The sequence below is a fragment of the Berghia stephanieae genome, chromosome 4, assembly GCF_034508935.2.
Source record: "Berghia stephanieae isolate SIO BIC M18660-M18661 chromosome 4, UCSD_Bste_1.3, whole genome shotgun sequence".
NCBI classification, from domain to species: Eukaryota; Metazoa; Mollusca; class Gastropoda; order Nudibranchia; family Aeolidiidae; genus Berghia; species Berghia stephanieae.
In genome coordinates, this window is record NC_088363.1 from 57,606,230 (window position 1) to 57,629,702 (window position 23,473).

Below are 23,473 nucleotides of genomic sequence, written 5' to 3' on the forward strand. Positions count from 1 at the left end.
CCTTTTAACCTTAACCATCCTCAAAACGATATAAAATGCATCGGTCATTGTAATTATTTGACGTCTAAAATAGAGCTATACATAAACATTTCTCAAATCTTGATGAAGACTAAAGTACCAACTTAATATTATGAACTCTAATTAGCAAAACATTTATTTGTCCCGAGGGAGGAGGTACAATGGAAGAATTAGTATTTCTAATTTTACGTAAATAGTAATGGCACGTGATATGTGTAATCCGAATCACATGAGAGAGGTGTTACCAATGATCAAATGAGTTTGAACAACATTGATAGGTGTTTCGTTGATAGTGTGATATAAGTACGTAAGTTATCCGATATTAATTTTCGTTGAAGTGTTATCATTATCTGAGGTTGAATAGTTCATAGTGAACTTTGACTTTGACTTGGCACTTTCGATCTTTTCAGTCTTCAGCAACTTAAATTTGCCATATAATAATCAACCAATTGATTGTGGGCAATCAAAGGAAGAAGAATTCTGGTGACTGCACATAATCATTATTCGGGAGACCTTCCATAAGCTACTACATCCCAAGTATTCTTGTTCTAGTAGGGGGTTTGGGAGGGGGGGAACTTTTTTTTTAAGTCTCCCCCCTCCCAAAGCCCCCTACTAGAAGTTCTAATGTTAGTGGAGGGGGTTTGGGAGGGGGGAGACTTTATTTTAAAAAAAAGTTTCCCCCCTCCCAAACCCCCTACTAGAACAAGAATACTTGGGATGTAGTAGCTTATGGAAGGTCTCCCCATTATTCTTGTATGGTGGAGTTTTTATGCACCTCCGTTGGAGGTGTACAAAAACGCACCGTTTGTATGCACCTCCATTGGAGGTGTACAAAAACGCACCGTTTTTATGCACCTCCGTTGGAGGTGATGGTAAATTAATGAAAATGTTGTTGCATACGTCCATGAGGTTTAAATAGTTTTCGATTGTAGTTTAGCACGCTGCTTACCGATGTACGTTTATACAATGATAAGAAATTTAATAATAATAAGTTAAAAAATCAAAAGTAAAAAGAAACATGGCACAAAAATTCTGATCTCAAATAAATAAATAATTTTAGAAAATTAAAATCGAAGTTTTTTAAAAACATGATAAAATAAAAAGTTTTTGAAAAAAATAATAAATAAATAAAAAAAGAAAGAAAAACAGCAAACAAAAAGTAAATTTTAATATATATATATATATATATATATATATATATATATATATATATATATATATTATATATATATATATATATATTTATTTATTTATGAGTGTTGGTGGGTACTTGTAGGTACGAAGTACAGATATGAACATCTCGGCCATATAATGTGAGTGACAATTTATATTTATAGATATATATATATATATATATATATTATATATATATATTATATATATATATATATATATATATATATATATAATATATATATAATATATTATATATATATATATATATTTATTTATGAGTGTTGGTGGGTACTTGTAGGTACGAAAGTACAGATATGAACATCTCGGCCATATAATGTGAGTGACAATTTATATTTATAGATATATATATATATATATATATATATATATATATATATATATATATATATATATATATATATATATATATATATATAATATATATGTCTGCAATGGTAATCAAACCCGGAGCCACGTGACTGTTCATCACATTTAATAAGGTCTTTCTAAAACATTATTTTACCTTCAATGCAACTTCTATTTTCTGGTTTTAAATTTAGATTTTTTTAGATTATTATTATTATTATTATTATTATTATTATTATTATTATTATTATTATTATTATTATTATTATTATTTTAATTTATTAACAAAAACATCCTACAGATGTCACTATATAACTTTCGCCATGTCCAAATACAGAAACACAATATTGCTGATGAAAGAGTGTGGGATGTGCATGCGTGACGGAGATGTATAAAAACGATCCGTTAAGTTACACCGTCAACAGAGGTGCATAAAAACACTACGTTACTCTTTACCTTCTATCTTTCCTGTGAGAGCAAGATGTTCAATACATTTAAGTCGATTTAGGTGCCCTAAAAATTGCATTTGTCTTTTTCTTATTGTACGAATTAATAACCTTTTAGTTTCAGCTTGCTTGAGTACTTCTTCATTAGTTTTCTTCTCTGTCCATGAGATTCTTAACATCCTTCTAAGAAACCACATTTCTGCTGCCTCCAGTTTCTTTCTAATGTATTCTGTAATTGTCCAGCTTTCGCAGCCATATAATAATACTGACCATACATAGGCCTTCAAAACCCTACGTTTTGTTGTCATTTAGATATTGTGTTTTTTTTAAAATTAGACTCATTTTATTAAAACTATCTTTAGCTAGTGCAATTCTTCGCTTTATTTCTGTGCTACGTCTGCCATCTGAAGTTATTATGTATCCAAGATATTTAAATGTCTGAACTTGTTTTATAGTTTCTCCATTGCTTAATAAGTTGCATGTTGGATTTCTTTCTCTCCTTGATACAACCATGCATTCTGTCTTTTTTACATTTAAGTATAGCCCCATAAGTTTACTCTCTGTGACTACTTTATTGAGGAGTATTTGTAAATTTTCTTTTGAGTCTGGAATTAGTGCTCTGTCATCTGCATATCTTATATTATTAATTATTAATATTCTTACCTTAATCTTAATGCCTGGACTATCTCCTAAAGTTCTAATAATTGTTTCGCTTTAGAAATTGAAAAGGTCTGGTGACAAAACACATCCTTGTCTAACACCTTTAATTTGTATATATTTACTTAATTCTCCTTCAATCCTGATGGCTGCACTTTGTTTCCAATATAAGTTTCTAAAAATTCTAAGATCTTTTCCGTCTATATCTAGTCCTTCAAGGATATTAAATAGCTCACAATGTCTAACTTTATCAAATGCCTTAGAGTAATCAATAAAGCAAGTAAATAAGTCTTTCTGGACTTCAATACATCTTTCCATCAACATTGATAAGGTGAAAATAGCATTTCTTGTACCTTTGTCGGGGACAAATCCAAATTGAGTTCTTGATATCTCTGGTTTTATACTTTTCCTCATTCTGTTCATTAGTACTCTTAAGAGAATTTTCGTGAAGTGACTCATAAGACTAATGGTTCGGTGTAACTCGCATTCCTTGGCCCCTGGTGACTTTGGAAGTGCTATAAACACTGACTTTAATAAATCATCTGGAATTTTACCACTGTCATATATCTTATTAAATAGATTTGTCACTGTGTTTAAACCTAAATCCTGTAATGTTACGATTATTTCTATTGGAAGGAAAAGACTTGAAGGAAAAGTTGAATCGTTCAAAATCTCAATTTTCAGTAACACAAACTGATTCAATCATCCCTCATTTTCTTTCCTTCTCAAACTAACACATTCATTCAACTTCAAGCCACTCGACAACATGCCATTTTGAACAGAAAATACAGTGTTGTGTTCAGTGAGGGGACAAAGACAAATTTTCAGAGACAGTAGACCGCTTCTACTGCTGCGAATAGTGATTACGCCGTGAAATCACTATTTGCTGTACTACTGTGAACAAGCACTTCCACTGTATAAATATTAATAGGAAGAGACAGCATCTTGTAGAGTTATTGAGCTCTTAATTGCCAAACTATTTATCAGCCAATCTTGGGGAAAATTGTATCTAAGGAGTTGATCAAGGTTGTAATTAATCTATTAATTCTTCTAAAACAACTTTCTTTTTACATATACCTGGTTAATGATTATCTTGATCATCAGTTTGTACCCTTAGGGAGATCCACAAACATCCAAAATTGAGTATTTATTATTTTAATTGTTCTTAGACAAATTTGGGATTAAGAAGATTCCACTTTCTATTTCAGCCATGTAATGCTTTCATGCAATTGATGATTCCTACCTCTTGTTGCTATGCCTGTCAAGCTATTGACATGCATGTCTTTTTTACATCTTATAGTCTTGTGCTATTCAATCAACATACTGTGCATACATAAGACAACACTGGTTCGGTATTCGTATTGTCCAGAAATGGAACAATTTGAAATTTGAAACAAAGAATGCAAAATTTATGGATTATTTCAAGATGTTAGTAGACAGGGAATTATATGTTGAGAGATTTATATATGACGAATAATACTTGTTTGCACTGCTGTTGACATGGCTTTCAATCTTGTATGTAAATATTGTGCTTTGTTTCCTTATTATGGTTATCTTCTATATGTATGGATGTATGTGTGTGTGTGTGTGTGTGTGCTTTGCATGTCACGGTTAAAGATATGTGTTTGTTCATCACTCATACATGAGTTTATTTAAGTTGATATACTATCTTTACCACGTGTATCATTCAATAGATTTCTAGCATTACAATTAATATTAAGGGCATTCAATGGATTTTATCCTATTTCGCCCTATGCCATATGTTATGTTATGTTATACACTTTTGAAAACTAGTCAGTTATCATATAATATTTTATTAATATTAGTCTTTCAGTGGTTTTATTTTGACTAGAAATTTTTTTCTTTAAAGTATATTTTGCCTCAGATATCAAGGGATGACCATGAACCAAAGATGCATAGCCATCTTAAGTAATTGCATATCACCCGAAACAAACAATCCTGAGCATTACTCACAATTTTAACACAGATGATTGAAATAAAAAATGAAGATTGTCATTAGGTTTTGCGATATGATTGCTTCATCAGTGTGTCAAAATATTGTGAGAAATATTCACATCCTGGGCCTTTGTTTGGCATGTACAAAGGGTGTAGCTCAGGTCTTCTCATTGACTGGAAATAAATAGTCATGGGAACGGAATGTGTAAATGACAGGAAATATTCGGATTGGTTGATGCTCAGTAGCGGGTTAATCATCAATTAATCATAGTCTAGATACTCTACACTGTGGCTGAATTCAAAGAAACTCACGATCGAGTGTCACAAAGTTGGGTGTCTGATAATGTTGTCAAAATCATTCCTTCACTTTACCGGCCACTGGCCACCACCACCTTCATCTTCGCCATCACTACCACCTTAATTACCTCCATAATTATCATCATCACCTATCAGCACTAGATATACTACCATCGACACCAAAGGTAACATCATCATCACATACAGTAGCCATCTCATCATCACCATTACCACTACCGCCATCTTCGCTAACATCAAATTATTATGACCATCTACACCACCACAACTATTGGCACCATCATCATTTCGACCACCACCACCACCATTACTACACCATAAATTGTTATGTTGCATTATTGGCATTTACATGGCATTAAATTGGCCTTTATGGCCAATATACTAGAATATACTAACAAATGTTGATACCACAGCAAGATATGTAAGACACATGTCTAACACTCTAGTTGGTCCATCTAAAACGTGTAAAATTTTGCCATTTTGTTCCTCCATGTGTCTGTAAATATTAGATATATTATGCTAGATTTATATTTAGATGTGTCTGTAGTTGTAGATCTATATTAAGATAACTTGATATTTTTGGCCACTGATGAAATTTGCAGCTACAAAAACAACACTGCAAGACCCTATTTCTAGTGGCTGGTAATATTTATTGTCTAGAATTGCACACTTCCTACTTAAATATGGCCAATTATGCTATGACCTGTTAGCTGTGCAAATGGCCGTTGAATATTTTTTCACAATTTTGCTGGCTGGTAAGACACTCTGTCATAGACCTTATTAGTATCTAATAAAAAAAAAATTAAAAAGAAATACTTGCTCTCAATAGAATCTTGGTCTATCTTGGTCAAATAGTCGAGGCGCAGCAGACAGACATGTGGAGAGGGACGATTTTTTAGCCTATTGTGGCAGTAAGAGGTCATTTACTCTATGGTTTCTCTCACTATAGTAAGATTAATGAGTAGATTCTATCGTTTTGTTTTCTTTTTTTCATGCCATTTTTTTCTCATTAATTTTGGCAGTTTTTTAGTCAGGATAGAGGCATGGCTTAATAACAAAGTTAAGACAAGGTCTGTTGATGGTAATAGTAATAGCAACACAATGAAGTAGATTGAACACTAAACCTGAACACCAATTTCAGAATTGGACATTAAGATGAACTGCTAGAAGTGTATGGTACCTACACCACATTGGCAACGTTCTCATCTTTCATGTCAGTTTTTTTTGCACACTCTCTGCTCAACCTTTTTTTCTACATTTTTAGTTTATATTCTAGTATGTACTAACATTCCTGAATTTTGTCTTGTTCAAAGAATAATACAAAGTATGATATCTTTATGAAGAAAATGATGTTATTGGAAAGTTTTTCTATCCACCAGGGTTCTCTATGAAAGTTACAGCCTTCTGCACAATGAAGTTGTTATATTATTTGCTGCTACTGACAGCTACAATTTTGAATGTTGCCTCTTTGCAAAATGGACTTGCTAGAACACCGCCAATGGGCTGGTTGTCGTGGGAACGATTTCGCTGCAATATTGACTGTAAACATGATCCCAAAAATTGCATAGGGTGAGTTTAACCTTTCTATTTGTTACTTATTCTCTCCTGATATGTTATTGAACAATGATGAGACATTTGAAAATGCACAAGTCAAACTATCACGAACAGAAATGTGCTGTAAGTCATTTTATTTTAACTCTTGATAAAGGTGTGAATGATTGCTTGGTTATAAGTAAAATCTTATTTGTTTTCTGCAGTGAACGTTTGTACATGGAGATGGCAGATGCTATGGCCGCTGGTGGATACAAGGCTGCAGGATATGAATATGTCAACATTGACGACTGCTGGGCTGCAAAGAATAGATCTGCTGACATGGAACTTGTACCTGACCCAGTCAGATTTCCCCATGGTATAAAAGCCTTGGCTGCTTATGTAAGTTTTTTTCTTCTTCTCATTAATGTCATGCTATGGATGACCATATGGGTCTAAAAAAAATAAAAATGGATGACCATATTCTATTCTGAAAAGCATAACCCTGTGTATCGACAGTCTGAAATATGAATTCAAGAAAATTGGTTTGGCAATTGTCTATCAGTTTTATCAATCTTAGAAAAATATGATATTAGCATTACACGTGCATCGCTTTGATGGCTTAATTGTCTTTAGCTCTAGATCATTGTTCAAACTGACATCATGCCTGTTTCTTTATTTTTAAGGGATAAAGGTATTGAAACTTGTATGTGTAGCAATTATGATAGTATAATTACATGGTTTAATCTACGTCCTAATTCTGTTGCATGAATGATCAAATACGAAATCTTGGAAAATGACAAATAATTTTGTAAAATACAATGTCACTGGTAATACTCAATTTTAAAAACAAAATTGTTGGTCTTGATCTGTTATTATTGAAGGCGTCCATGAATGTAATAATTAATAAGTAAATAGATAAATGAGTAAATGAACAGAGTAAAAATGAATAAATGAAAATAACAAGGGGTTCTCATATGTATGGGTGAAAAACCGCATGTTACTTCATATCTTTTGAACTTAGTTCAATTTGACTGCTTAAAACTATGTATGTATGAATAACCACTTGCATTACCCATCCGTACATATGATCAACCCCTTACATTGTTCATCCATATGTATGGATAACAACTTCATTTGACTGATGGCTCATATAGTAATAAGAACGTTGCAGTCTCATTGATTTTATCAGGTTCACGGTAAAGGCTTGAAATTGGGCATCTATGGTGACATGGGTATTTACACATGTGGTGGGTACCCAGGCAGTAAGTTCACCATGGAGCAAGATGCACGGACATTTGCTGAGTGGGGAATTGACTCTTTCAAAATGGATGGCTGCTACTCCTCTACTGATGATTTTCCAATAGGTTTGTATCAAATGCAGTTTAATCATTTGTTTTGCTCTTTTACATTTTGTAATTGAAATAGTTTTTTTGTCAGCCCTATCTTCGTACAATCAAATCTCATGATTTTACACTCATCTTTGAATCGGAAGGTCCTGGGTTCGAGTTCCGCTCTGAGCAGCATGTCGTTGAGTCTTTGGAACAAGACTCTTTACTAACAATCTCTCATCGTACTCAGGTATAAATGAGTACCTGGCTGTAAACAGCATTGTCTGTCGTAAAAATTATAATATCGTCTGACAGGCTTCATGCCTCATCCTTCATGTTAAGTGTTGCTGTTGCTGTTGATTTACCCTTTGTAAAGTGATTTGTGCTTAATGGATATATCAGCTCAAGTTTTTTGGGGAGTTTTATTTGTTTTGTATTTTTTCTTGTTTGTCCAAATATATAGATGAGTCACTGTCTCAAAAGGACATCATGTCTGGAAGTTTTAGACACTTTAAATATGGGAATAAAGTATGAAACTTGTTAAGGTTTTTTTATAAGGGTCCAGATAGCTCAGTTGGTAGAGCACTCGTTTCACATGCAAAGGGACTGAGATCAATCCCGGGTGAAGTCAAGATTTTTTTTTCCAACTCCCTCTCCACCCAGCAGTGATTGGATAGCTGAGTTTGTTAGATCTGGTGGAAAGCACTTTGCGATAGACTTGCGTCCTATCCTTAGAGTAGCAAGCAATTGCTATTGTTTGTTTTATGCTATAGAAACTGGGATAAACTCTGGTGCCATGGGCCTAATGGCTCTGAAGGACTATTTTTGGGTTTTATATATGCTTTATTGAGGAGAATTGATTTGTCACTAAAAGTGGCTATAGCTTATAACTTACATTTCTTGTTATTCTGACATTAAGATAATTATTCAGCATCTAGTCCACCTCTGCATAATACTGTATTAAAGAACTTAGTTACAAGTATCCAAGTGTCTTGCTAAAGGAGTTTGAAATTGACAAAATGTAAGAATCAGTGTGCTCTAACTGCTTGCCCTGAATAAGGACTTGTATCTTTTTTTTTTGTCCCCAGCTTATCCTATAATGGAGTTTTTTCTCAACAAGACAGGACGACCATTCCTCTTCAGCTGTAGCTGGCCTGCCTATAAACCCCAAGTAAGCATGATAAAAAGAGAGAGAGAAAAAATCTATTCATAATCAACGTAGAACATCAATTTTTAAAATTTTTATCATATCTTATTTCAATAAATGAACTGGTCAAATATTGTGAACTATTTAATCAATAAGTAGTTCTTCAGACCATGAAGCTGCATGGAGTCGAAGTTTATCTGAGTTTATGTGTCTGTGAGTGTGAACAAATAATATTTTCTTGCTACCTTCTGTTCAAGACTAGTCTGTCTTAAAGTAATAGTAATAGAAATAAGTCTTTATTGCCCATGGAAAGTCTTCAGTGGTTTACATTGCTCAAGCCAATATAGTAATGTGTGGATCTTAAAATAATATGGTCCTCATAACAAATTTACTTCACAATGCACATAGACGTCATTTTACAAATTAATACGACAAGGAACATAATGTTTTTAATGCATTGAAATTAAGACTGATTTTAACTGTATCCACAGTTACTAAGTTATTCCCTTCGAACATCTCACTTCTCCTTCAATTTTGAACAGTCCTATTTTTTCGCTCTTATTCACCTCTCTCTCTCTCTCTCTCTCTCTCTCTCTCTCTCTCTCTCTCTCTCTCTCTCTCTCTCTCTCTCTCTCTGTTTCTCTCTCTCTCTCTCTGTCTCCGCTTCTCTTCTCTCTTCTCTCTCTCTCTCTCTCTCTCTCTCTCTCTCTCTCTCTCTCTCTCTCTCTCTCTCTCTCTCTCTCTCTCTCTCTCTCTCGACATATTATATATTACATTCCATTATATCATGTGGGAGTCAATAGTATTTATACCCTTCAGATCAAAATTCGTTTTCAATAATAGTAATGATAATAATATTAATGATAATAATAATAAGAAGAAGAAGAAGAAGAATTATAATAATGATAACAATAATAATAGTGATAACAATAATAACAACAATAATAATAATAATAACAATAATAATAATAATAATAATAATAATAATAATAATAATAATAAATATAATAATGATGATGATGATAATAATAATAATAATAATAATAATAATAATAATAATAATAATAATAATAATAATAATAATAAATATAATAATGATAATGATGATGATACTTCGCACCATATCTAATAGACCAGTTTCTCATTCACTACTGGCTTGACATAGGGATCAGAAGAAATCTCAACTGCAACTGAGACTGATATCTTTCCATTTTATTTTGTGTGAGTAATCTAAGACTGACCTATAAGAACCTCTTTTGTTTTATCTACAAATAATCATATTGTGTTGAACGAACAATACCATTTGATATGTGTTTGAATTTAAAGGAAAATCACATTTCTTTATGATTATTGAGAAGTTCCAATTATTATGAATATATTATTTTGTTATTGACAAATGTGTTATATTAAATATGTGTGTGTTTTTTTGTGTATCTATGTGCGAGTGTGTGTGTGTGAAATTTTCCAACATCTTCATTTTTATTCCACACTTAGAATGACTATGTGAAAATTGCCAAGTACTGTAATATATGGAGAAACTATGACGATATCAATGACTCATGGGACAGTGTACAATCCATCATCAAGTTCTACGGAGATGACAAAGGAAATTTCAGTGCTGTCGCGGGCCCAGGCAACTTTAATGACCCTGATATGGTATAGTTATCTTTTCAAACATTTAGTTTTAGAAGACTACTTATGTAATCATTGTGGTGTCAATTGATAAAATATATATAATATAATAATATACTAATGCCATTTGCATGCAATCAAAACCTCAAGACGGACTGTAACAATGTGTTGAATCTAAATGAGATCGAGTTTAACTGGTGTCATGGGAAATGATATTTCAGTTTCAAAATATATATATGTGCATAACTTGGTGGACTGTGTATTTTCCTGATATGTACTTGGTGATCGTTTAGTGATCTCAATTCTGTTAGTGGTATGATGTTGTGACGTTTCAGCTTGTAACCCAGGCTAGCTAGAGCAAGTGTAGCTGAAACCACCAACATAAAGAAAGGATAGAGATAGACGAGTAGAATGATCAGTAGTTATGACCCATGGGTGCCAGTTTTCCAGTTCATGTCGGAATTCCGGTTTCGCGATATCTCGAAGTCAAATACCTCCGGTTTCAGTGTTTTGAGTAAAATAACCTAATAGCATCTGTAAAAATTCGAAAACATGATTCAGCCACCTTTTCAGTGTATGTTTAATAATGGTATTTAAAACGGTGATGAAATAGAGTAAAGTTTAGGCCGCATTTTCAGTAGGAACATATTCAGGTTTGGCAAAGTGTCGAGATTTTAGCTTCAGGTTTCAGCACTTCTTCTTGCTGGCACCCATGTGATGACCCTTATTCAGATGAGAACTGGGTGGGGATCCTGACCTCCCATAGCGGGCAGGGAGGTACATACTGTGTCTTCTATCCCCTTATATCTTATCCAACAAGCTTTCTGTCTTTGTCTTGGAATGAGATTACTTGGTTTTTTTCCGGGCCCTCATAGGAGTCCTGGCTGAGAGGACAGTCAAATGCATAGTTATTGTTTTGGGAGATGCTATTTTTTTCCTTGTAAATCATCTCTCTGTTATGTATTATTATATTTGTTATTTTTAATGTATAATGTAAGCATTTGAGTGTATTCCTCTTTGTTGGATTTTGTGCTTGTGTCTGGATGAGAGATAGGTGATCTCAAACCAAGTACTTTGGTGGTATGCTCTTGGAATCTACATCTGATCCCTATTTGTTCCCATTCCCCTTTGTCTTACTTTCTCTTGGGTGCTTTAATTGTAATTCTAGAACTTTTTACTATCCCATTTTCTTCCTTTTTACTGGCGCTGATATAACCTAAAAGTGTTGCAAGCGCCGTAAAACCCTTAAAAGCAAATAAAAACAAAAATCAGATGAGAATAGTAGAGGGAATCCGTTGTAGTTTTCCTTCCAGACCAGGGTCAATTCGCTAAGACTAGACTAGGCAGAGGAGGGGAGAAGATATTGGCCTGTGCCTCACGTAATGGCTATGATAGTAGTGAAATAATAATTAAAGGAAATCAAGTTTAAAGACAACTATACATTTATTACAGAAAAACTAATTAACAAACTAAAACAGAATTAGAGCGACACAGCTCTACTTATCATTCATCCTTCGCTTGTCCTTCTCCTGTCATCGACAAATATGAACATTGCGGCACAGATAAATAATCAAAATAAATTGCAACAGCTGGTCACGGTATAGTGTTCTGTAAAACTCTTCTTCTCCCTCCTCGTACGTTGTTTTTACAGCAATAGTTCGAGCCCAGGTTGCTAGGTTTTCTGTACTCTTCGACCACCCAGTTGATAATTGAAGATATATGTACACATTTTCTAAAAAGCTAAGAAGCAGTAACATGTTTCAGTTTGTGCTTATATTTTTTTTTTTAACCTCAGCTGATTATTGGTAATACTGGACTCAGTGACGAACAAGAGAAAGTCCAGATGGCCATGTGGTCAATTATGGCTGCTCCTCTTTTTATGTCCAGTGATCTTCGCAATCTAAGAAAATCATCCCAGGACATTCTCCTCAACATGCATGCCATTGCTATCAATCAGGACAAGCTGGGTATTATGGGAAAACGAGTATGGCAGGTACGTAGTAGTACTAGTAATAGTAGTGGTAGTAGTAGTAGTAGTAGTAGTAGTAGTAGTAGTAGTAGTAGTAGTACTAGTAATAGTAGTAGTAGAAGTAGTAGTAGTAATAGTAGTAGTTGTGATAGTAATAGTAGTAGTAGTAGTAAAAGTAGTAATAGTAAAAGTAGCTGTAGTTGTAGTAGTGGTAGTAGGAGTGGTTGTAGTTGTAGTAGTGGAGGAAGTAGTAGTGGTTTTAATAGAAGTAGTATTAGTTATTGCCGTAGTTGTAACAGCAGTAAGTAGTAGTAGTTGTAGTCATAGTTTAGTGGGACTTCTCTAATGGGAAATGTCGATCACCACCAAAATTGTTCCGATGAGCCTGGTTTCAGGATTTGTTGCTGCAGTTGAGATTAGATCCCTTCTGTCACGTCCAGCAATCTCTCTAGATGTTTAGCTATATAATAGACTGGTTAAGAAGTGTAGACTTGGTCTAATTATGGTACACTTGTTAATTTTTCATCATTTTGTTTGGGGGTTGATTTATTTCTTTTTTGGTTCTCCAATATTTTTAGAGTTCGAAAACAAGTCGCACCCTTTAGTTTTTGTTTGTTTGGCATGACATTTTTGTAAACAAATCCTTCAACATCATGCAACTTCAACACTGTATGACAAGAGCAAATGCAGTTTGCACATTATTCATCCAATTAGGCCAATTAGCCATTAAAAGCCTCAGTGATGTCATATCTGTGAATCACTAGATTTATTCTAACAAATTAGGTGTCAATACGATGTCAACTGGACACACATAGTTGTCAAACCTTTAACAAAATGATGCAAAATCAATTTTCCGACAAGACATTATCTCCGCCCCTACCCCTTTATTTGTGAGGGCATTGTCACCTTGACGAGGCAATCAATAATGATACAAACACTGATGTGGATGAAGGCATCACCCAGTCCCTTTTGAATTTGACCGTAAATGTATGAGGCACATTTCACACCTCGGAAGATGGAAGCTGGTGTAGAAAGCATTAACCACAAAATAACTCACTCTTAGTATACATTGAGCATTACCTATTCATTTGTGTGGCTGTATGTGTGGTGACAACTTTTGAATGAGTGTTTTTTGTCTGCATTGTTTTATATGATATTTTGACACAGAGAATTCAGAAAAGTTGCAATTAAATCATCAAAACGATTGTGGGGCTCAGACAAATCTATCATAATTATTCTAGGGCCTTGTCCCAGTTAGAGGGACAAATTTTATAGAGAAAATTTTGTTCCCGGGGATTTCATCTTGGTTTGCTGGGTTTCTTGATCGGAGAAGTTCTCAATCTCAAGGTAGTAGTTGTGGTGGCGATGGTGATAAAAGGAGGAGGATGAGTAAGCAATGAAAAGGAAGAATATGAGCGATATAATTTTATTAATGATGGAATAAAGTAGGATCCAGAAGAAAAAAATTTTTAATGTTGATTTTGTAATATATGTATGTCCCTGAGTGGAAGTGATAATTGTTTGAACTATCAAAAACCCACTATTTATGAGAACCATATTTTTGACCCACTGCCTCAAAACGGTTTTATGTTGGGATGAATCTTACCCAGTAAAGTGAAGTGAGTTTAAAACTGAAATGATAAGGAATACGAACTTTAGTTGTTGTTTTTTTTTGGTTTTTTTATTTGTTTTATTTTTTTTTTTTGCAATACAAGAAATTGTATTTATTCTCTCATAACAGCGATTATATATATATATATATATATATATATATATATATAATATATATATATATATATATATATATATATATATATATATATATATATATATATATATATATATATATATATATATATATATTATTCAAGTTTCATATTTGCTGCTATAAATTTAATTTGCAGCACCTAGTTCATCTTGATATACTGTTTTGAGATGGAAGTCAGATTTAGCTGCACTTGACATAAATTTTTTTTATTTTTTGTTCTTTAATGCAGTGCATGATAAAACTCAATATTCTTATGAGTCAAAGCAGACTGAAAAGAACCAACAAAAATAAAAAAAGAATAAAATCCAAAAACTGATTGATGTTGCTTCTGATTTTGAATTTGCACAATTCCTGTAGTTTTTCTTTGGTTTCACTACCTTTCAATTCAAGCGTCACCCTATTAACTCATAACAGTCTAACCTTAATATATATTGGGATATAAGGTTAGATTGCCTTTTATTTTTCAATTTTGAAAGGTTTGACATTGACTTTTTGTGTTTGCCATTCCTTTCAACTACAGTAGAGCATGCCTATAGAGGGACTTTTGGTCCCGGCAGAAAATTCCCGCTGTAGCCAAGTTCCCGCTATAGGAAAGCAGGGGAAAATGTCCCAAAAATAAACATGATTACCTCCCTTGAATGTCAATAAAACTAACGTGACCCATGAGCCTTTGGTTCAGTGTTTGTTTTGTTTTGGTTTTTTTGGGGTGTTTTTTTTGTGTGGGGGGGGGGGGGGGGGGGGGGTTGTGTGTGTTTTTTGGGGGGTTTTTTTGGGGGGGGTGGGGGGGGGGTGGATTTAGGCAGGAAGGACTACGATACGAACGAGTGCGAGTGATGTGTATGCTTGAACAGCGACAATTTCAATGAATGAGGAATGGCATAATAGTAATAATAGGGCTAATCTGGATTAAAATGTACACACCACAGCGTGCGCACAAGCCTCTTCTCTCTAATTGGCCAAGGGCTTTACACACGGCGTCATCTTGTGCAAAGCATCTCTTTTATATCAGGTTGACCAACTTAATTAATCATCGCAAGACTGACCAATCAACGCATATAAAGAAATAGAGCGAGCGGCAAAAGAAGTGCGGGTAGACACGAGAGGTGTGTGTGAAGACACGAGCGAAATGGCAGACGGAGGCGTGTGTGTTAGTCTTGGGTGACGGGAGAGAGCCCAGTCTACGTCACTCGCTGAGTCGCGGCGCGTACAGCTCGCTCAATTTTTCCCGCTGTAAGCAAGTTCGAGCCTTTCCTTGACCCGCTAAACCCAAGCACAGGTTATTGAATTTATATAGTAAAAAAAGCGGGGTTTGTGTAAGGTCCCGTTGTAGCGATGGTCCCGCTGTAGCGGGTGCCGCTATGGTCATGTTCTACTGTAGTTCATCTTGATAATGGTGTTTCCAGTAAACCATTTTTCTCCAAACCGCTTACTTTTTTCATAAGGTCTTACAACAATATCAGCGACACGTTTTAAGTCAGCAAGTACATGATCATGAGCTTTAGATTTTTTAGGCCAAATCAAAGGAATCCATTAATGAAGAAGAAACAAACTAACAAACAAAAACAATGTATCATTTTCTTTAAGTTTCTTGATCAATTTAGTTGAAAACTGATATGTCGTTTAAATTTATACTATTCTCTTTCTCATACTATTGTGAAACACATCTGTTGTTGGGCATCACTCATGCTGCGTTTTCTATCCTCCTTTATCTGTTTTCCCTTCCTACATTGCTTTCGTCTTTGTTCTGGATTGACATTGCCTAGGTTGTTCCTGGTCCTGGTGGAGTCCTTAGATGAGAGGGAGGCATTATCATAATACGCCCTGCCCTCTTTGTCTTTATTAAAATACGGGTTAGATAAAAAGTGATATCTGATCGATTGATGATGTGATATGCAAAGAGATAATTTATGGTGTTATATTCCATTCAACTTTGCCACCTTGTATTCTTACTTAGACTTAGATATGAGATTAAGGTGTTAGAAGAAAAAGGTAACGTATTGACCTCTAGGAAAGACCTCATAGACTGTTTCAGCTCTTGGATCAATAAAATCCCCCGATATCAATCCAAAATCGTATAAATATAGTTCGAAATTTTGAGAGGTGATTTTTTTCCCTTGTAAATCGTCTTTCTGTTATGTATTATAACAGTTTTTAGTTTTGTATATATATTGGACTTTTTAAACAGTTGATAGTGTTCTTCATAGCGGGATTCTTTGTTTGGGTCAGAATGGGACTTTAAGGTGATGCCAAAATAGGCATATTGATAGATTGCTCATGGAATCTTCTGTTCTCGATTTGAACCAGTCCCCTTTGTCTTACTTTTACTTTGGTGATTATCACTTTAGATCTTCACCTTTACTCCTATCATTTTCCATGACGCTGAAATGACCTAAAAGTAAAAGTGTTGCAAGCGCCATAAAACCCCAAATAACAAATAAAACAAACACACCCATGTTATTTCAATAGTTTTTCGAAGGACAAATGAGTTAAAAACTTGTTCTTGTATTCTTTCCACATTTTCTACAGAGTGGTAACTTTGAAGGATGGAGTCGCCCCATTCTCCCTCAAGGAAGTTATGCAATTGCTATCCTTAATCTTGGTCACGGAGGTTACCTCAGAGACGTATCCATCAAACTGTCTCACCTTGGAGTCAAAGGGTCAAAATTTACATTGACAGAAGTGTTTACTGGCCAGATGATTGGGAATTATGGTTCCTCAAGTGTCTTAAAACTTCAGATCGATGAGTCCAGTGTTTTCTTTGGAAAACTCACTGCTGTTTAACTCTGGAAGCCTAAATTACTCTAAATTTTAAATCAGTAATAGTCATAGTCCCACACTTTTATCACACTAGTTTGTTTTTTTTACATGATATTAGCAGTCTTTATGTAATTGGAAAGATCAGTAAAGTTCACATATTGTATCCTTCAATAGATTATCAATGTATATTATTCTACCCTTATGCCAAAATGCTTTAACAGTATGTGTGTGTGTTTGTGTATGTGTGTGCGTGTGCATGTATATAAATGTTATCATTACGAATTTACCAGTTATAACAATGCAAGATATGTTATAATGCAACACGAATTCTTAAAATTGCCCTTTCAATCTTATATTGTTAATTGCAAGCTAAATTCGGATAATAAACATCGGTAATTATGTGTGTCTACTTCCAATCCCCAAGAATACTCGAATATGATTAACACTGATATTTGTATTCAGAGTGGCCAACCTTCCCGATTATTTCGGGAAATTCCCTAAATGGATCCACCGTTCCCGATGTCCCGAAACTGCGTTTTTTTTCCCGAAAAAAACCCATCGTAAAAAAACTTAATGCTTCAGTGCTGAATGAGCCAAGATGTGATAGACAATGGCACCAGCTCCATCACTACATATGTCCACTAGATGGAAGTAGGCCTTACCAGAACCTGGGACAGCTAGCCCTGAGTGTTCTTTCAATTCCTCACAGTAATGCAGCATCAGAGAGGATATTTAGTTTGGTTAGGAAGAACAGAACTGAAAGCAGATCTCAGTTGAGCAATGCCACTCTAAACGTCTTTTAGTTAATAAAGTTAGGGTCTCCTCATCAAGCATGCCACCTGTCCAATTGACTGACAAGTTCTTGCAAAAATGCAAGAGATCCACCATGGATAGCTTGCATTCAGAAGGCAAATAATAGCAGTAAGCAAAGCCTGTTATCATGTACATAGTGTAAAAAGTATTGTAGTGATGCTGTGGTCTCAATGTGTGTGTAGTTATTTAGTTTTAAATTGTCAAGTCATATTTATTAATAGAATAGAGGCTGTGACTTCTGCACCAAATTCAATAGAGGGCATAATGCACCTCCTAAGCTTGGATAGAGGATACATATGTCAAAAGTTACCCTTTCACTTCCAAGGTTTACAGGTATGTCAACTTAATGTCTGTTTTCATTTTCATTCTTTGTAAAGTATTAAATTAGTATTAGGCTGTGTATTACTTCACTCTTAACATTATTGTGCGGTACCCAAAAATTTTCCCTAATTCAGTTTCTGAAAAGTTGGCCACCCTGTTGTATTATTTTATTTCACAAAGGCCTTTTTGCATTGGTTTCTTCCCAACTGCCTGCTAGTCAGAAAGTGGAAAAATGGGTCTTGGGAATACATTACTCGATTATAGGCTAAAACATTAAAATATCATATTATGTAACACACCTAGTCGGCAGGACACGTTTTGTTTGCCTGTGTCTTTCTGTTCAATTTTGCTTTAAATTCCTATGCTTCAATGTGGACTTTTATATGTTTAATATTGTGACGATGTTGTTTTGAAGTATCTGAAATCAATTTTAATCTTAAACAATTTATGTGATATTCTCATTTTTTAGAATGGATTTTTTAGTAAAACCTAATTTTTAACAATCCTTTTCTTCTACACATTACGAGAGCTTTATACTCACCACTTTATTTTTAACATCGATGTTGCACTATCAATACCGTCAACAAACTTCTCTTGTCGACGTCATTGAGTCAAATTCATACCAGTGGGGTAGAACGAGCAAACAAAGGGCGATACCAGTGTTCAGACCACATCGCCCCCATTATAAACCATCACGACCCTCACCCACATACACAACAGTCAATCTAAAGCTAGGACAATCTGATGAAAATAATTTGAACATTGCTTATTTTAATGCACAACAAGACGAACGATGCACATGATTTTATAATAACAAATAATAATAATATAGAAATTCTCTGTATTACTGAAACCAGGTTTCTAATCTTTGTAAAACTTTAAACTATCAGCATAAAAGAATTTCATCTATCCGTAATTACCTACCTAACTCTTGATCAAACTAAAACATGTGTAACAAGACTGATTCTTTCTCGACTAGATTATTGTAATTCTATTTTTGGCATAGCCTGTGATAAAATTTCAAAACTCCAGATAATTCAAAACAGTGCTGCAAGATTAGTAACAAAACAAAAAAGACTTGTGCACTCTATTCCTTTACTGTATGAACTTCATTTGCTCCCAGTTAAAAAACGTTTTAGATATAAAATTGTCATGATGTGTTTTAAATGTATATCCCAGGAAGCCCCATCTCAGAAATTGTTTAATTGCCTACAAACGTTCAGGACTCTCATTTCACAAATGGATACCACTAAACTCTGTTTTAATATACGATTGAAAACGTATGGAGAGAGATCATTTTACAATTTAGACCTTAAAGTTTGTAATTCTCTCCCTAAAACTGTAAGAGATGCACCAAACATCACTATTTTGAAATCTAGATTGAAACATCATTTATTTTATGAGAAATATCATGCACAGAGTATTGTGCTTTATTGTATTGTACTACTTGGTTTTATTTATATAATATGCCAATTGATAGTATATGTGTATTGTTGTAATTCTTGTCATCCTCCTTTGCAGATATGTGGTCTAGTGGTATGAGTATGACACTCGCTTTCGGACTGGGTGGGGATCCTGACCTCCCATAGTGGGCAGGGAGGTACATGCTGTGTCTGCTATCCCCCCATACCCGTTTCCCAATTGTTTCCTGTCATTGTCTTGGAATGAGATTACTTAGTTTTGTCCTGATCCTTGCCGGAGCTCCTTGGCTGGAAGGGAAACAGTCGAATGTATAGTTATAGTTTTGGGAGTTGATATTTTTTTCCTTGTAAATCATCTCTGTTATGTTTAGTTTACATATTATATTATATGATTGGTAAACATTTAAGTGTATTCCTCTTAGTTGGGACCTGTGCTTGTGTCTGGATGAGACTTTTAGATGATCTCAAACTAAGTACATTGGTGGTATGCTCTTGGAATCTACATCTGATCCCTATTTGTTCCCAGTTCCCTTATGTCTTACTTTTTCTTGGGTGCTTTAATTGTAATTCTATAACTTTTTACTATCCCATTTTCTTCCTTTTACTGGCGCTGATATAACCTAAATGTGTTGCAAGCACCGTAAAACCCTTAAAAACTAAAAAACTCGCTTTCGGATCGGAAGGTCCTGGGTTCGAGCTCCATGCTCGGCGCATAGTTGAGTCCTTGGAAAAGGCTCTTTACTCACATTCTCTCACCGTACTCAGGTGTAAAATGAGTACCTGGTCGTTAACAGCATTGTCCTTGTCCAAAAAATTGTAATATCGCCTAACAGGTGTCGTGTCCCGTCCTACATGTTAAATGTTGCTGTTGACCAGGGACCCCTTGTAAAGCGCTTTGAGCACATTTAGTGGATATTGCGCTATATAAAGCTCAATTTTAATTTTTTTTAATTTTTAAATGCCCTAACTTATCTCTTCGCTCAGTTGGTTAACAGTAACAGGTACCATTTTAGAATATGCAATGTACATACCCTTAAAGATGTGGATTGGAAGAATGAGGTTTAAATTTATATATTTCTTTAGTTAACTCTATGTTGAGTCCAGACCTAGCTGTGTGAATAACCTGCTACAACTGAGACTATAGTTACCTACCTATCAATGACTTTGCCATTTGGATAAGCAGTCTATCCAGTCTCAATTGTAGCAGGTTGCACACATAGCTGGGTGAAATAAATACTATGTACCCTTCATGCAGCCAAATATTTTAAATTTTAAATAGAATATATTCCTTAATAGCGGGCAGGGAGGTACATACTGTGTCTTCTATCCCCTTATATCTGTTTTCCAACATGCTTTCTGTCTTTGTCTTGGAGTGAGATTGATTGGTTTTGTCTAACCTTGGTCGGAGTCCTTGGCTGAGAGGGAAACAGTCGAATGTATAGTTATTGCTTTGGGAGATGATATTTTTTTCCTTGTAAATCATCTCTCTGTTATGTACTGTATTATGATTTATTTACATGTTATATTTGATTTGTTAACATTTGGGTGTATTCCTCTTAGTGGGGACCTGTGCTTGTGTCTGGATGAGACTTTTAGGTGATCTCAAACTAAGTACTTTGATGGTGTGCTCTTGGAATCTACATCTGTTCCCTATTTGAACCAGTTCCCCTTTGGCTTACCTTTTCTTGGGTGCTTCATTGAATTCTATAACTTTTTACTATCCCATTTCTTCCTTTTTACTGGCGCTGATATGACCTTAATGTGTTGCAAGCGCCGTAAAACCCTCAAATACAAACAAACAATATTCCTTAATAAATCATCTACAAAAATCTTATTGAAATGTGTATGTCAAATTTTTGCTTACTTATATTCGCTTGGAACACACAACAATGATAGAAACTTTTGGTTAAATGCGTAGAATCAGCTTAGAGGAACAGTTACTGTACATTGTTTTATGGCAGATAAAGATTACTCTGCCTCTTTGGAGCATGTTTAGTTTTGTGAGTGATAGTTGCTTCCTTTCTGGATGGGGTCTTTTGACCTCCCATATTGGACAGGGAGGTCTCTTGCTGTATCTATCGCCTGGTTTCCAAGTTGCTTTCTTTGTCTTTGTCTTGGAATGATATTACTTGGTTTTGTCCTGGCCCTGACCGCAGTCCTTGACTGAGAGGAAAACAGTCAAATGTGTAGTTATGAGAGAAGATATTTTTTTCCTTGTAAACCCTGTTATTAAATGGTTATGTTTTGAATAAGCTTTGTAAACATTTGAGTGTATCCCTCATGGTGGGTCTAGATGGACTTTTAGGTCATCTCAAACTAAGCAAACTGACAGTGTGCTCTTGATATCTACTTCTGCCCTCTATTTGACCCAATCCCCTTTATCTTCCCTTTACTAGGCTACTTTCACTTGTAAATCTATAATTTTTTGACTACCCCATTTTAGTCCTTTTTGCTGGCTCTGATATGACTTTAAAGTGCCGCAAGCCGCAAGTGATGGTAGGGGTGTTTGTTTTGAATATTATTTGGAGTTGGTAGCTGTAATAGTATTGAATGATGATGTCATTGTAGTGGTGATTGTAGTTATGGTGGTAGTGATGATGATGTGGTTATGGTGATTGTAGTAGTAGTAGTGATTATGATGATGTGATAGTGGTTGTTGGAGCAGTAGTGGTAGTGATGATGTGGTGTTGGTAGGTTAAGTAGTAGTAGTAGTAGTTGCAGTGATGATGAGTTGGTGGTGGTTGTAGTAGTAGTGCATTGATGATGATGTGGTGATAGTGGTAGTAATGATGATAGGTGGTGGCAGTTGTAGTGATAATGATTATGATAATGTGGTGGTGGTGGTGGTTGCTGTAGTAGTGGCACTAATGATGAGGTGGTGGTGGTGGTTGTAGTTGTGGTAGTGATAATAATATGGTGATAGTGGTTGTACTAGCAGTAGTGATGATATTGATGCGATGGTGGTACCGTAGTTGTGGTAGTGATGATGATGATGCTGTCGTGTTGGGGGTAGTTGCAATAGGTGTGGTAGTGATGATGATGTGGTGGTGGTGGTTGTAGTAGTAGTGGTAATGATGTGGTGGTGGTGGTAGTAGTGGTAGTGATGATGAGCATGCGGTGGTTTGTGGTTGCAGTAGTTGTGTTAGTGATGATGATGTGATAGTGGTGACTGTAGTGGTAGTGATGAGGTGGTGGTGGTGGTTGTAGTAGTAATGGTAGCAATGATATGGTGGTAGTTGCTGAAGTAGTGGTTGAGATGATGTGGTGGTGTTTGTAGTGATGATGATGTGGTGGTAACTGTAATATTTATAGTGATGATGTGGTGGTTGTAGTAGTGGTGCAGGGCTGCCAATTTCAGAAAGTCAAAATGAGGGACATTTTGGGGCAGAATGAGGGACGGAATAATAAGCACCCACACACACACAAATATACACTGCCAAAATTAAATAGGGACAGTAGCCAACAGTACACAATAATACTACCGATTGGATGTAGTTTAAAATATCTCGGCCATTGACCCTAATACTAATATTGGAGGCTTCATATTATAATACCTCGGTCATTGACCTCCCTAAAATATAATATTATCTGACATCAACTTCATACACTTTGAAGGGACTAATCAGACACACAAAATGTGTATTGATTACCATAGAAGATAATATTACTGTCATATTCTCCTAATAACTATCATCACCTGGTACTGGAAGTCATAGTAGTGATGGTGATGATGTTGGTATGGTAGTTGTAGTAGTGGTAGTGATGATAATGTGGTGGTGGTTGTAGTAGTAGTGGTAGTGATGAAGATGTGATGGCGGGGGGTATCCAATATGACCTTACCGGTATTGAC

At 35.0% G+C, this 23,473-nt stretch overlaps 1 protein-coding gene across 5 annotated transcripts; it reads left to right on the forward strand.

The window, feature by feature from the left end:
• Nucleotides 1-23: 23 nt before the first annotated feature.
• LOC144970896 (alpha-N-acetylgalactosaminidase-like) lies at nt 24-21,457 on the forward strand. 5 transcript variants are annotated; one of them, XR_013645045.1, is made up of 9 exons: nt 233-321; nt 6,314-6,503; nt 6,692-6,866; nt 7,657-7,831; nt 8,884-8,966; nt 10,437-10,598; nt 12,370-12,567; nt 16,838-20,735; nt 20,828-21,457. XR_013645045.1 is itself a non-coding variant. In XM_078911033.1 (8 exons), the coding sequence occupies exons 2-8, from the start codon at nt 6,322-6,324 to the stop codon at nt 17,090-17,092; spliced, it is 1,230 nt and encodes a 409-aa protein (XP_078767159.1). In that variant the 5' UTR covers nt 24-325; nt 6,314-6,321; the 3' UTR covers nt 17,093-21,457. The 5 variants fall into 5 exon arrangements, 3 of the variants coding, with proteins under 3 accessions (XP_078767159.1, XP_078767158.1, XP_078767160.1); XR_013645046.1 differs by having other exon boundaries at nt 236-325; XM_078911033.1 differs by having other exon boundaries at nt 24-325; nt 16,838-21,457.
• Nucleotides 21,458-23,473: the final 2,016 nt, after the last annotated feature.

Excerpts from the sequence above, each read along its gene's own strand:
- LOC144970896 (XM_078911033.1), top strand. The coding sequence starts at position 6,322 with ATGAAAGTTACAGCCTTCTGCACAATGAAGTTGTTATATTATTTGCTG. Across the intron at positions 6,504-6,691 it reads GATCCCAAAAATTGCATAGG|TGAACGTTTGTACATGGAGA; the intron begins GTGAGTTTAACC and ends TGTTTTCTGCAG. Across the intron at positions 12,568-16,837 it reads TGGGAAAACGAGTATGGCAG|AGTGGTAACTTTGAAGGATG; the intron begins GTACGTAGTAGT and ends CATTTTCTACAG.